Raw genomic sequence first — 14469 nt, 5'->3', positions numbered from 1 at the left:
GGGACAGACAGTGATGACTGTTTGATTACGGCTCTATTCAACTTCCATCCCTACAAGCTCAGCCTCGATGTTGCCTACAGTCCATGGGATGGATAGAAGTTGGGGTCCCTTTGCCTCCCTCCAACCCCAGGCCCAACCAAGGCGATGCTGACATCCCAACCCTGATCTCTGTGGGGTGGCCGAGGTGACCGACCCATGAGGGCTGTCTCCAGCCCCTTCCCATGACGCAAATCCCAGTTAATGAGTAGTGCTGGCACCAATGCGCTGAGCCACCTCCGGCCGTGGTTCGGGGTCAGCAGCAGCAGTGGGGCTGCATGCCTGGGCGCCTGCCCTTCCTGCCTGGGTTAACAGTGGAGAGGGGGCAGGAGGAGGCTTGGCCATGGCATCCCATGAGATGGAGGGAGAAAACGAATCTCAAGAGGGCTTCTCCATCCAAGGCAGCTGGAGTATGCACCGTTCCCAGGCTGGCTGGGTGCCGGGCTCCCACCTCCATGAAGTGAGCAGGGCGGGCAAAGGTTGGGCAGCAGACACACACCTCAGGCAGCAGCCAGGGGCACACACCCACAGCAAAACCCTCTGCAAGCAGTCCCTGGAGCAGGGCTTCAGTGATGCATGAGGCACCATGACATTCAACCCCCAGGCACCTCCGTTCTGCTCATTTCTCACCGCAAATGAGACCAAAGAGCATCATCTGTGCTGCAGTTTATTCTGCAGTTGAATGCTAAAATCTAAGTCTCTAAAAGTAAGGCCACAGAGCAGACTGCTCCTTCACACCTGCCCTTGCCTTGTGCAACAGGCAACTGCACCTAGTCCGAGATGTGCAATTCAAACCTGAGCGCAAACTGCAGCAAAATGCATCAGCACAGTGCAGCTCTGGTGCTGAGACGCTGCAGCACCACCACCGCTGCCCTCCTCACAGCTTTGCAGGGCAGGTGAAGAGAGCAGCGAGGTGGTGGAGGAGCAGCTTCGGCCTTCCATCCACCAGGTCACAAGATGAGATGACAGACCGCAGTGCGTGGTTGTAGGCTGGGAGGGAAACGGAGCAAGCAGCCGTGTTACAAGATGAGCATTTCACTAATTAAAAGCTTCGGGCTTTTGATGCAACAAAAAACAACTGGCAGGAGCTCCTACCTTTGTGGTTTTTGTAGAAGATGCAATTGTTGGCACAGCTATCAGGGTGAGACTCCCAGAAGTCAGAGCTGCAGGAGCACAGGGGTGGCAAGTCGATGTTGTATAGTTTCATCTTCTCCTTCACCTCAGCTCTTAAAGCTTCTACATATCTACAAGGCACAGAGCGGTCACTTAGGCTCAGCACAAGGAGCAGAGGCCCAGCTGTTGCCAGCTCACCTTGTGTACTCCTTATTTCGCTGCTCATTTTGCTTGACTTTCTTTAGCCTCCTCTCCTCCAGTTCAAGCTGGGCCAGAACTTCGCAGACACCTTCCCCCACAAAGGTTTTTTGCTGCTTAGTCACCTCCTGCATCCTCTGCTCCTCCAGCTGGCGCTGGTTCTCCTTCTTGCTCTTAATCCTGCAGGCACAGAGAGCTTTCACTGACCTCCGCAGAGGGGGAAGAGAATTCCCAACACAATCTCCACACCCAGACAGGTGCTGAATCGTGGGCACCCACACTGACAAACTCCCATTCTCCAAGAGCCAACCACAGTGCTCTTAAAAAGCCTCCTGAGATGTTCTCCCACCCTTACGAAACTAAGAATAGTGCCTGAGGTCCTTTATATCCACCCATAGGGCAGCAGTTCCTGGGTACACTTGCTCAGCCTCCCCATTTCTGACTTCATCAAACTGGGCAGTTTGCACCATGCTGCAAGCTGTCCCTGCAAGAAGTCAATGACAAGGAAAATAAGGCTGCAGAAACACAACAGGAAAACTCCAAGGATCCCACACCTACTCTAAAGTGGCTTCGAGAAGTTAATTTATTTTTCCTTTTTTAACTAAACCTTTCTCCATTGCCTCGCTCTCCCTTGCACCTACATGGCACCACAACCCCTTCCGTGGAAGCTGGACTGTAAAACTTAAAAAATGCAAAGCACATTCCCTTGAAAGTGGCAATTACAAAACACAAAGACCCTAAACCAAAGCATGTGCCATTTTATTCCTGCTGATGAGTACCAAATGCTATCACGTTACACACTGATCACTGCCAAAAGGCATTCTGAATATCAAAGCTGGGGAGAAGCCAGGGGAAAGAAGCATAATCGAACGGGACATTTTGGATGTTACTCTATTTGTTGGGTCAAATATGAATGCTGAGAATGAAAGCACTGAAGCCAAACTTCTCATCAAGTTATAAACTCTTTTTTATGAAGTGGTAATAGTGCCTTAACTACATTGCCATAAATCTTCTGCTATAGAAACTAAGGCCAAGGCCAGCTTAGCATTACAGAAGTAATTGTAAAAACAGCTCTTTCTCACTCACAAGCTGAGCAGCTTGCAGGCCCAGCAGAGCTCCTGCAACAAGGAAAAAAAGAGAAAGAAAAAAGAGGGAAAAAAAAAAGAAGGGAAGAAGCCCCATCACTAACCAGGAGGTCCCTGGTGCCTCACCAGCACTTGCAAAAGCTCTGAGCACCTATTTAAGTTTCAGGGATGTGGCTGGAGAAACATTTCCTTGCAATTTCTGTCTAAGAAATGACCACACAAAAAACACCATCAGGACTTCATGCTCCGGGACACGCAGCAGGCTGACCTTGTCATTTAAGGGCTGGAGCATTTATGCTGCCTGCTGGTGGTCCCCTTGGATTGACTGCAACTGGCTGCAGGTGGCAGGAAGGCTACACTCCTTTTTTGAAACTGTGCTTAAATTGAATGGAATGGTCAAATCTTGCCCTCAAAGCCTGGTCCCACAAGAACCAGTGTCAGAGCACAAGGGGACCATGGAGATGTGTTATTTTATGCCAGAGCAAGTCAAAGACAAAAAGACACAGCATCTTCCTTCTCCTGGTGTGAATTTGCAGAGCTTCTCCTTAAGGACCTCCCTAAAAGGGAAAGGTGACCTAGCCACCAAAACAAAGGGAGATTTCCATGTAGATACTGAGTTTTCTGTTCTGGGAACGAATGCTAAAAAAAAGTTTTTATTATGCCATATAGATCTTTATAGCTGTGAGGGTGAAGGGTCTGATATAAAATCCCAGAGAAGATTGGCTTAAGAACAATGTAATCTCGCCCCAATGTTTCTGACTGTGGCAGCAGCATGTGGTCTGGGTGTCAATGTCCCAGGGAGCCTTGTTGTGGTTGTGCAGCATCTCTCCAAACCTGACACATCAGCTCCCAACTCCCCCCAGAGCTGCATGGGGACACAGAAACTGAACAGAGAAGTGCTGAGTACCTCCGAAGGACTGAGGTCTCTGAGGGTCTCTGTTCCTGCTTTAGGTGAATGAAACCCACCCCAGAGTCAATGGATTGAGCAGCACAGAGCAAGGAGATACTTGCATCACAGGGCTTCTCTCAGTTGACTTCCCGATTCATTTTGAAAACTTGATGAAGTGGCAAAGGAGTCAGGAAAGGTCCTGTCACATGCGGCTTTGGACAGGCTTCACAAAGCCTCCCTACCTTGGAGGCTGGGCTGCAAGAGGCAAGTGATAGAGTGCTGCTCACCCACACGTACTTACTCAGCAATCCTCTTCTGCCGCTCCTTTTGCCTCTGCTGCTCCTTCACTTGCTCTCGCTCAGCACTCATGAAGAGGCGCCTGCACCTCAGGTACTCGTTCTGATGCTGCAGGAATGAAGGTGCAGCTCTGAGAAGGATGTACTGGAGCAGACTCACCTAATATTACGTATTACAGACACTCAGCTTGACTTCTGGAGCTTGTGATTATCAAGATGCAAACCTCTCTCTCTCTCCAAAGGATCCCCAGAAGTCCCTTAATAGCCCGGGACTGAAGAAAGAGATGGAGAGATGAGGAAAGGAGAACTAAAGCATCACGGAGCATTGGAGAGCGTTGTACCAGCGCTCTCTGACTGACCCTCCCGTGGATATGGAATCTATCATCTAACAAATTTCTGAACTCTTGCTTTCCTGCTGGAAAAAGGACTAGTTTCCACCTAATCCCACTATAGGAGTGTGCTACAAACAACAGTGCACAACACCAAATTGAATTCACCGTGTGCAGGACTGCAAACATTCAGTGTTTGGGCTTCAGCCTAAACCCACAGCTGCAGCAAGGGTGAGGAAAGCTGCTGGCTAAAGCTTACAGGCAAAGCTCTCCCATCTTAAGGGGAAGCAGTCAGCATGATTGAGCCCCACAACACCAGCAAGCTCAAGGCATGGATTTTCTCATCAATATCAAGAGCTTTGGGCTGAGGATGTCCACGCTGCTCTGCAGAGAGGCTTGCACAGCTGGATATAAAGGCACAGGAGAGACTGGCAGGCTGAAAGGACAGAAAGCTGGATGGAAAAAAACCACACGGAAGATCCTGCGGCAAAACCAGTTATCTCAGGGTGGATCAGAGCCAAGAAGATACAAGCAAGGGGCAGAAGGAACAGTCTGACAAACCCCAGCTGCTGTCACGACTTCTAGAAACCACAACTGCATTTCTGGATCAGCTTGTTAGAAAATGTACATAACGAACAAAAACACAATTTGTTTGAAGTCCTTTTTTGTTTCAGGCCATAGACTACAAAGAAGCTGACACACACACACACACACACACACAGAAGTTCAAGTCAGAAGGAAGCAGGAAAAAATAAGCTATTTTCTTAAGGAATCTCAGAGAAGCAATCTCCTTGCATCTCCTGCACTAACGTTAGTCAAAATGTTGGCCACAGATTGATCCTGGTGATTAAATCAGACCCTCAGCACACTACAGAAAGAGGCCGGATCCCATTAGCAGCGTAAAACAAACCCCAGCAAGCTTCAGCCACTCCTGAATTGAGTTAAACAGCACTGCTTTGCTCAAGCAAAGGGCCAGCCAAGAGGGAGGAAACTCCCTGCCTTGTGCTGACCAAGCAGAGCAGCTCATGCTGAGCACAGCCAAGTTCCTGCAAGCATCAGGGCTGCAGCCTGAGCCTGAAAGCCACCATCCCTCCTGCTGCGTGCTGATATGCAGGGAACCTTTTATACTCCCAGCTTCATACACAAACAAGATAAACTGAAGCTTTGTTCATTTTTCCTTTCTTTTTACTTAGCATTTTTGGCAGCTTCTCCCTCTCTCACCATGCAACTGCAGAAAACAAATCACAGCACCTCACAGCCTTTGTTTTGCAAGGAAGAACAAACCAAACCTTTCTTCCTAAAACACTTTTGCATCATTCAGATCCCAGATATTGGGTAAATGGCAACTACTGTTTGCACACAGGGTCACAGCAGACCTTAAAGAAAGAACTTGGTGGGTTTGCTCAAGAAACCATCAGCGCTGACAAACTCAGCAGATGCTTCACACACCACTGCTGCTCCAGAGGCTTCTTATCTGAGCCAGCAGCATCACCTAGCTTCAGTGCATTTCACTCCTGAAACAGACACAAAACAATGGGCACTTAGTTGCAGCAGACAAACCTGCTTCTTGCTTTCCTCTTGGTCTATGCCAGCCCACAGGACAAGGGGAGCTTGACAACCAAGGGTCGTTCTCTGCAGAGACTCAGGTGGGCTCAAATCCTTTGCTGATCCATCAGAAAACTAAAAGATAACATGAGAGAGCAGCATTAACATTCATCTTTCCTCGGTGAAGTCCTCCAGGCTGGAGGTGGGTTCTCTATGCATGATCTGCAGAGTAACACACTCGGCATTAGCTGCACACAGGATCACATCAGAAGGATGGCATCCCACAGGAGGGACCCATACAGAGCAGGGAAGTAGTGAGGATGAAGGAGTAGCAGAGATGGAATCCCAAAACCCTCTGTCTTTTTCACTCCACTCAAAGTGTTTGTCAAGTCAGTATTTCAGCTGGAGCAGTCACCGGACAAGGTTGGGCACATGCTGCTTTAGCCATAATGTATTTGCTAACTACTCCAAGTAATCCAAAGGGCAAAACATTTCCATGCCTCAGATACCTAGTAAAACTGCCAGAAAACCCATCGATAAATACATTTATTTCTCTTCTTGGGAGCATGCACATGAATGGTGCCCTCAGGATGAGTGACATCAGTTCATTCCTCTGATGAAAAATTTTTGATTTTTTCCTTTTTAAAGAAGGTTTCTGGCAAGTTTGATGCATGCACAGCTCTCCCATCCCACCACTGCTTCCAGCAGGGCAGCGGGATGTGGGATAGCTGCAGGTCCTCCTGCCCAAACCTGGAGCTTGATTAAGCACCCAGTGCAATTGCACAGTGAGTCTCAGATTTCTGCTGAGCACAGACAACTGGCATGACGAGGCAGGCACACAAAACCACAGCACTGAGATTAAAGTGGCAAGCGTAATGTTAAAACGATCCGGCCATTCCAAGAGCAGTCACGGGAGCTCTCATTACACTTACCCACTAACAGGCTTCAGGCATTTAAAAATGGAGTTCTTGTGCCTACAGATCAAGATCCAAGTTCCCACACACCTTTCCACACGCCTTTGTGTGTGGTGCATGCCAGAGAGCCTTCTCCAAGCCACCAATCTCACCTTGCTTTCACACTCTTTGGTCTGTGTTGACCAAAGGTGACAGTAGGCACAAGCTTGCCAAGCGTGAAGGTGCAAATGGAACTACAACAGCAGCCTCATTGCCCCTCCCTGAACATAACTCCCAAAGATTTGCACTTCGTAAGACCAACTGGCCCAGACTCACATCTTACTTTTCTAAATTCCATTTTGATGCAGAAATCATCATCTTGCTCAGCCTGATGTGGAGCTGCCATCTGGTCGTGCAGTTCAGCTGGAAGATCATGATGTCCTGCTAGAATAAGCTCCTCATTCTCACCTTCGGTGGGCAGTGGAGCATACAGCACTGATTCCTGGAGGAGAGAGGAAGAAACATGAGGTTCAATTGTGACTGCTTTGGGTGCAGAGTGCAAAGGCAACATCCTCGAGTAAGGGTTAGAGGTACTTTTAACCTCAGGGCACCTGCTCTGAGAAGCTAGTTGAATCTGGCAAGCAGCAATGCAATGTATTCAAACATCACTGCAGGGCACAAGCGCCAGGAAATCTAGCAGGGTGGCTCCTGACTACATTCTCACCAACTGCAGAAACAGAGGGACAGAAGTGTGTGGGGTGATGGAAAGAAAAAGACCTTTCTAGGCAACACTTCCTGACTGCAAGGATTTGGGGTGAGCAGGATTGCTTGAGTGACACTCATTCTGTGCTTGTTCAGATGGTAAGTGGGCAGGCTCCTGAAAGGATATTAAAATATTGTGAGAGGCAGCAGATTGTTTCCTACAAACTAAAAATCAAAATGCCAGAAACAAGCTCTGAGCCATATTTTTTTGTGTTTCTTTTTTTCCTCCTTGCTATCCCTTCAGCAGGATAGAAACAGACAGGAAGGGAAGAGCAGAAGTGCTCGCAGGGTGAATCAACAGGAGGAATGTGGGTCAAGCCAGGAATCGCCCAGGATGGTTGTGCTGCTGCAATATGTGGGGCATGGAGGACAGCCTGGAGCCAGTCTGAAAAAGAAATTACTTGATAGGCAGAGGAACTGCTCTTCAACATTGGAATGACAGAAATACAACAGAGAACCTTTTTCAATGGGACAAGAGAGGAGATATCAGCAGTTATTGTTTTGTAAGGATGCTCTGAAGCCCAGGAGACAGAAGGAAATGAAACTGCTGAAGGAAAAAAACAATAATTCTGGGGAATGATCAGCTGGGGAAAGAATTTGGGTGCTATCATGCTGGAGACCTACAAACACTAAAGGCAAAGCAATGAAAGGCTTGGTAAGCAGGATCACCCGGAAGACAGGACAGGTAATTTCACTCTATTGCAATCTAGGTATCTGCTTGGGAAAGACATGCAGCAAGAAATAGACCAGCAAGAGCTCTGAAAAGTGTCTGACCCGGAAAGAAATCCCTGGGAGAGAACAGGGATGGTTTCAGGAACAGAGTTCTTGTTTAATAACCACAGAGAATGCAAATTTTTACTGAGGAAAAAAAAAAAAAAAAGAAAGAAAAAGGTAGAAAAGAGGATTGAAAAAGCAGCTGATCTATTAAACAGCACTAACTGAACAAGTACAAGCTACTCTGCTGGAGTGGAGAGCCACGATGCATAGTGTGAGACAAACCTGACTCAGCTCCAAGCTGTTTTGGTGCCTGTGATCAATGTGAACACAGGGGAAATGGAGCATGGGTCAGATTACAAAAAGAATCATGTAGGAGACAGCACAAGCACACAGGGACATAAAACAAGTGCCACAAAGGCCAAGGCTGTAAGTAAAACAAGAGACATCAAGGTAACAAGAAATCAGGCTTTCAGTAAGGGGATTCAGTACACAAGGAGAGGAACAGCTATCAGAGGACACCAGGAGGGACACCATTTTATGCTTCTGTGCATCAGTTTTCAGCCAAATAACTGTTCTGAGCTAGTAACAGCAGCAACAGTCACACTGGGTTTGCTGAGAAAGGGAAGGACTAAGTGGGCTCTGCTCAATAATTTCATTATCAGCCAGGGTGATGGAACAAAGAAATGCCTTGATTGCATTTGCAGACCCCATAACATCACGTGAAGCTGTAGAAGTATCTGAGAATAGTTTAAATGCTTGCATCCAAATCAAAGAGACTGGATGGAAAAGGCAGCACAAGGAAGCTTAATCAGGACAAACACAAAGGAAGAGCAGCACTTTATCGAAGTGTTAAGACTGTAACAGTCTGAAAAGAAGGGAATAAGCTGCTGTCCTAATTATGACTATGGAAAACCAGGCATGTATGCAGGAAGAAAGATTCCTATGAACATAAGAGCTCTTTTCTCTGCAATCTTGGAGTAATGTGACAAAGCAATGCAATAAATTAACATGCGCTCCAGATGAAAGTTGCATGTGGAAGCTAAGAGAGCCTTCTTGCCAGGGGTTTTAAGAAAGCAGATTAGCCTTTTTCTACAGCTGAGGTAGGAGGGTGGATATGGTGACCCACAACCTCTCCCTGAGTTGTTCCTCACTGCTGTGGACAACACATACAACTCCCATACCACACATCCCACAGCCCGTTGTCTGCTGGAAGTGCCTGCATTGCACAGGCAGGGGCTGTGTTACTCGTGTCAGGCAACACCACCACTAACAGCTAAATAATGTTATCTCTTCATCTTGCTGATCATCAGGGACTTAAATAGAAGGTATGTGTAGTGTTTGAAACAGATACAAGTTCCTTGAGCCATAATTACAGTGTTTCTGCAACCCTTCACAAAGCTGACCTTCTTGAACAGACATCCAACAGTACAGAGTAGGAAGAGCCAGACCAGCCCTTATATAAAAGGCATTTTCTAGATAACAGCTAGCCAAAATGAACTCCACCTTTGATGAACCTGAAAAGAGAAGGGAATGAAGAAGTGCAAGGCAGGCAGGAAGCTGGCTCCAGTGGAGGTAATGAGACAAAATAGCAGGTTGGGCTGCTGCTAGTCTTTTCCAGGACTTGCAGATGGGCAAAGTACATCAGTTAAAAAAATGTCTTGGCATACAAAGCAGGACATAGTTATGCCAGTAGCTGTGGCATAAAGCTGATACCGAGTGATCAGAACAGGATGAAATTCAACAGCACAAAAGGTCAGGCACTTGGGACTAAACTTGTTATGTGGCTCCCATGTACTTAGTGCTCTGAGAAAAGGAGATGCATGCCAACAACCGCCTTCCTGAAGTCAGCTTTGAATGAGGAAAGTCCTCCAGGTCTCTGCCATGTGCACAAAACAGACTGCTGCAATAGGAGCAGCTGGAGTTTGCTGAAGGGCACACAAGGGCTGGGATGATCTCCACATTCCTCCCAGATCCCCAGATTACAATCTAAGCCTTTAAAATATTATTTGAATTCTTACTTCCTAGTTTATCTTTCCTTAATCTTGCAAACAGAGGTGTTTCCACCCACTCTGTCCAGCTGCCTTCTCTGAAAGGTGGCTGCAAGAACAAAGGTAGAAGTGTCCATGCAACAGGACCCTGGGGTCCTGCTCATCCATGGGCAGGCACATCATCACCTGGGTCACTAAGCCACAGGTTTTGCTGAAGAATCTCCCTGACTGACACTTCGGGTTCAGAGTTAGCACCAGCCCTGCCCACAGCCTCACATGTAACTCACCTCCTGCCCAGTTGCCCCACTCACATCTCGCCTCTGGCCAAGCCTCCATGTGCTGCCGGGGAGCTCTGAGGCCTCTGTGCCTTTGGACACTGCCTGACAGGATGCCAGCCTGCGCCGAACTTGTCTCATGGCCTTGCTAAGCTGTTGTGAGGGGGACAGGACAGACACAATAACAGGTCAACAGATGCTTTCCAGGAGTGCTGCACCAATAAATTCATTTAAGAGGTGTCCCAATGGGCCCTGCTCAACTCCAGCTCCTATAAAAACACACATTATAAAGTGCCAAATGCACCACAACCATCACTACTGAAAACACTAAGAACAGTCCCCACAGCACGTTTACCAAGATTTCAGATCCCACACACTTGGTCTGCAGGACACACGCTCAATGAGGTGGCACCATCTAGTGCCTCCTCTCCAGCATGACATCCCAGCACAGCAATAGGTCACAGCTGAGGATTTCCAGCAAGTTTTAACCAAAATTCACCGTATCTACAAGCAGTGGGGCTGGTTCAAGTGTCCTATGGAGTGGTACACCAATATTTGTTAAAAACCAGGACAGTGTAGAACAGGGATGGAAGGGCCCCACGCACCTGGGCAGCTTGCTGCTGGAAGGGCTCGCTGGGCACCTCCAGCTCCTGCTGCCGTGCCAGGGCAGCGTGGGCACTGGGGCTGCAGATGGCGGGTGCAGGGCGGCTCCGGAAAACACACGTGTTCCTCTTGGGTGTCAGGTGCAGCACCGAGCCCAAGCACTGCACAGCAAGGCTGCTCTCCTTCTCTGCCTGCCAGGGTAAAAAGCCACATGTAAATCTCCAGATCTCCAGTGATCGTCTCCCACCTGGCTGGCATGTGCTTCCACAGAAGCTCATGCTGAGCTTAAAGGATCGTACCCTTCTGTGGTTAAAACCAAGACACTAAAGCACCACAAGCAAACACCAGCAGTTTGGCAGCTTTCTCCTCTGAGTGGTTCTGGCAGTAATATGAGGACATACCCACTTGACCGTGCCTTCTCATTGCTGGAAGCAGCCCAAACACCCTCAGGGTGTCCAGAACTGCTGGTATTTCAGTACTTCCCTTTCTCACTGTACAGTGAGTTTCTGGCAACTATCACTGGAGTTTGAAAGGATAAAGGATCAAATAATATATTCAAAAGAACATTTAAAACAAGCTCTTGGAGGGAAATGAGAATATGTCATGGAAGTGCTGCTTGTGAATTGCTATGGGAAGAGACTGGCAGAAACAGGCTGCTTCTCCCTAACACAACCAGGAGACACTTGCACCATTCACAACTCAGCCTGGCTATTTTTTAACACTGGAGATCTAAGAGGTCAGCAGGACTCTGTTCTCTAGCTATTGCCCCAGAGAGCCAGTGACCCTTCCATGTGGAACAGAAGGCTCAGTGCCCCCTTAGCATCACAGCAATCCAAGGTGTTGGGCTGCCTTACTTGTGGCTTTGCCACTTGCAGCAACAGTGCCTGCCGGAGCCACAAGTTTTCTGCTTTCTTACTAACACCCTAACAGGGGGTTGATTGTGTTTCTTCCCCAGTTTAGAGGGACGTGTTGCTTTGCAAAGCAGAGAGAAGGAGCTGCTCACCGCTTCACAGGACCTCTGCAGCTGCTGCTTTCTTCTCATCTTGACCTGCTGGTTCACCCGCCGCTTCACCTCTCCCTGGAAGTGCCTCAGCCTCATTGCCTTCCTCCTCTGCTGCTCCTTCAGCTCCTCCTCAACCCGAAATGCTGAAGCCTGGATGAAAGCAGATTTCTCATGGTTTTGCAACATTGCAGGCTGATATCAGCCTATACGTACTTTTACAACCTCAAATCACAGGGATGGCTGCACCCCACACCTCAATGCCAGGAACATGAACGGCAGCAGGGCCCTGTTGGCACAACCACAGCATGAAGGCGGGCAGAACTCCGCACTGCTAGCAGCATGAAGATGCCATCTCCAACTCGCCGTGCTCCCTGCCGGCAATCTCATTAGCAATGCTGACTGAAGACATTCATTTTATCTTTCAATATGACCCGCTGCTGCACACAGGTGTATTAAACAAGCTCCAATAACTTCACACAACCCTGCCCACAGCTGAAGGCACAAGGGCAAAGGGGAGGCACGAGCATGGCTGACGTGTGGCAAATGTGCAGAAGGTGCTTCGATGCACAGCGAGGGCTCAGCCCCCAACAAGGACCAGCAGCTCTCAGTTGGCTTCAAAACCTGAGCACCAGGAAAGCTCCAGCTCACCTCGAAGTTTGGCAGTGGAAGTCGCATGAATACAGAGACAATTCATTTCCATATATTATCTCAACCTTTCAGAATTTAAATTACAATATGGAAATAAATCATCGCAGAAGCACAGGAGCTTCTGTAACGTTTCGACATTAATTACAGGGGACTGAACTCATCATCCTATATTTAATGCACTTTTAGTCCTCTTATAATAACCCTCAAAGCAGAAATCCCTGAGATAAGCACCAGAGAAGATTTTCTTAAGCATTTCTAACGGGGTGCTGCATGGATTGGCTCCAAACCCTACAGCATTTCTTTACTTGCATTTCTTTCTTTATTTTAAATCAGCAACTTTATTTATTTTAAATCAGAATAAACCCTCTGCTCACAAACATCCCTTAGGAACAAGCAGGGACGTAGCAAACAATATAAAGAGCACCGATATGGGGCAAAACATCAGTAGTTGGTAGCTCTGTTACCAATGTGTATGGGAACTGTTGAATCACGGCCTGAACCTCTGACTGCCCACCTGAGGCGAGCAATGAGTCAGCCCTGGGAGCACAGGTAAGGGCAATTCAGCTGTGAGACCAGAAGGGGTGGAGCCTGGCTGCACCTCACCTGGACACCATTTAAGGGCTGGTTGCCACTGGGGAAGGCTCTCTTGCTGGAGATTGCTCCTCTTGGAGCTTTCCCTGTGAGCAGGTGAGTGTTTTTCATCTATTTCAGATCTTCCCTTTCTAACCGCACCGCTCTATTTTAGTTGATTACACACTTATGGTAGAGATCAGCTGCTGGTAGCAAGCTAGAAGCACGGAGAGCCAGCTAAAGCTACAGCGGGTGGTGTAAAAGAGTAAGTCACTGTTAACCCGTGACAGTCATCAACAGCAGCTCTATAGAACCAGGGCCTTGATGTGATTGATTCTGAAACCAGCGTTTCTCGTGAAAAACAAAGTGAACCAATTCAGGGTGTGTAGGAGGGTGGGCAGCACGGGCAGCACGGGCAGCACGGGCAGCGCGCCACCTCGGGACCCCGTTAGAACAAACGATCCGTGCTCCCGTCGCCCGCGGCCCCAGTTGGGGTTCGAGTCACCGCGGGCGCAGCCCCCCCAGGCGGCCCAGCACTCACGAAGGCGGCGCTCTGCTCGCGGGGGCCGCTCTCCACCCAGGCGCCCACCGGGGCCACCCGGCGGCTCCTCTCGCCCAGCAGCGCCCGGCCCGTCCGCGGGGTTCTCTCCGCACGACCCGCGGCTCCCCGGGGCGCTCGCGGCCGCGGTCCGGAGGGCGGCAGCATCGGGTGGGCTCCGGGCCTGCACCTGGGGAGGGAACGGGGAGCTGAACGACGGCCCGCGGCCTACACCGCCATCCCACCCCACATACATACACACCGCACCCGCTGACCCCGCGAGTCCCGGGGCGCCGCCATCCCCTCATCACCCCACAGGGGCCCCGCTCGGCCCCTCCCCACCCAATGGAGCCCCCTCCGGCTCCTCACCCCCGGGACCCCCCGCGGGCCGCACCAACCGCCACTTCCGCCTCAGCGCTCCGTTTGAATCCTGGCGCCACTTCCGCCCTCGGCCCCGCCCGTTTTCCCGCCCATCGCCCCGCCCACTCCCCACGCTCCGCCCTTCCTCATGGCCGCGGGTTCGCGTCCCGCCGCGGGCGGAAAGGGGGGATTGGGGGGGGGGCATGGAGGAGGTGCGTGTCCTGGGAGCCTGCGGAACATCGCCCTGAAACATCCCCCAGCGTCCCTAAAGCGTCCCTAAAACGTCCCTAAAGCGTCCCTAAAACGTCCTTAAAGCACCCTGGACACACCCATCAGCGCTCCCACAACCACTGAGCATCCTTTGTGCCCCCGGTGCCCCCCGAACACCTCTGAGCATCCCTGGGTGCATCCCGAGCCACGCAGGCAGCCCGTGTTGAGTTGGCAGCGCTCTGTGGGACGCGGCTCCGGGCAGCCTGCCCCGCTCCCGCTGCCCCATTGAGCCGTGCCGGGAACTAATTGGCACTGGAGCTGGAACGCAGCCTGGAAACAGCCAAAAGGGAGCGCGGGCTGGAGGTGGGGGCAGCTCTGCAGAATGTGACCCCCCCAAAAACAAGAAAATAG

General features: G+C 49.8%; 1 protein-coding gene across 1 annotated transcript; it reads right to left on the bottom strand.

Moving 5' to 3' along the window:
• Positions 1 to 293: 293 nt before the first annotated feature.
• On the bottom strand, positions 294 to 13950 carry CCDC15 (coiled-coil domain containing 15). The gene is made up of 11 exons (XM_072354994.1): positions 13887 to 13950; positions 13492 to 13678; positions 11733 to 11882; positions 10732 to 10920; positions 10139 to 10279; positions 6728 to 6886; positions 5507 to 5626; positions 3623 to 3726; positions 1348 to 1527; positions 1132 to 1280; positions 294 to 1026 (listed from the first exon to the last, which is right to left on the bottom strand). The coding sequence occupies exons 2-11, from the start codon at positions 13654 to 13656 to the stop codon at positions 914 to 916; spliced, it is 1470 nt and encodes a 489-aa protein (XP_072211095.1). The 5' UTR covers positions 13657 to 13678; positions 13887 to 13950; the 3' UTR covers positions 294 to 913.
• Positions 13951 to 14469: the final 519 nt, after the last annotated feature.

Source organism: Excalfactoria chinensis, chromosome 21 (assembly GCF_039878825.1).
Source record: "Excalfactoria chinensis isolate bCotChi1 chromosome 21, bCotChi1.hap2, whole genome shotgun sequence".
NCBI lineage: Eukaryota > Metazoa > Chordata > Aves > Galliformes > Phasianidae > Excalfactoria > Excalfactoria chinensis.
Note: the sequence above shows the minus strand (reverse complement) of the source record. Positions and strands in the feature narration are given on the sequence as shown.

Excerpts from the sequence above, each read along its gene's own strand:
- CCDC15 (XM_072354994.1), bottom strand. The coding sequence starts at position 13,656 with ATGCTGCCGCCCTCCGGACCGCGGCCGCGAGCGCCCCGGGGAGCCGCG. Across the intron at positions 6,887-10,138 it reads GTGGGGCAACTGGGCAGGAG|GAATCAGTGCTGTATGCTCC; the intron begins GTGAGTTACATG and ends TCTCTCCTCCAG. Across the intron at positions 1,528-3,622 it reads CGGCAGAAGAGGATTGCTGA|GATTAAGAGCAAGAAGGAGA; the intron begins GTAAGTACGTGT and ends CTGTGCCTGCAG.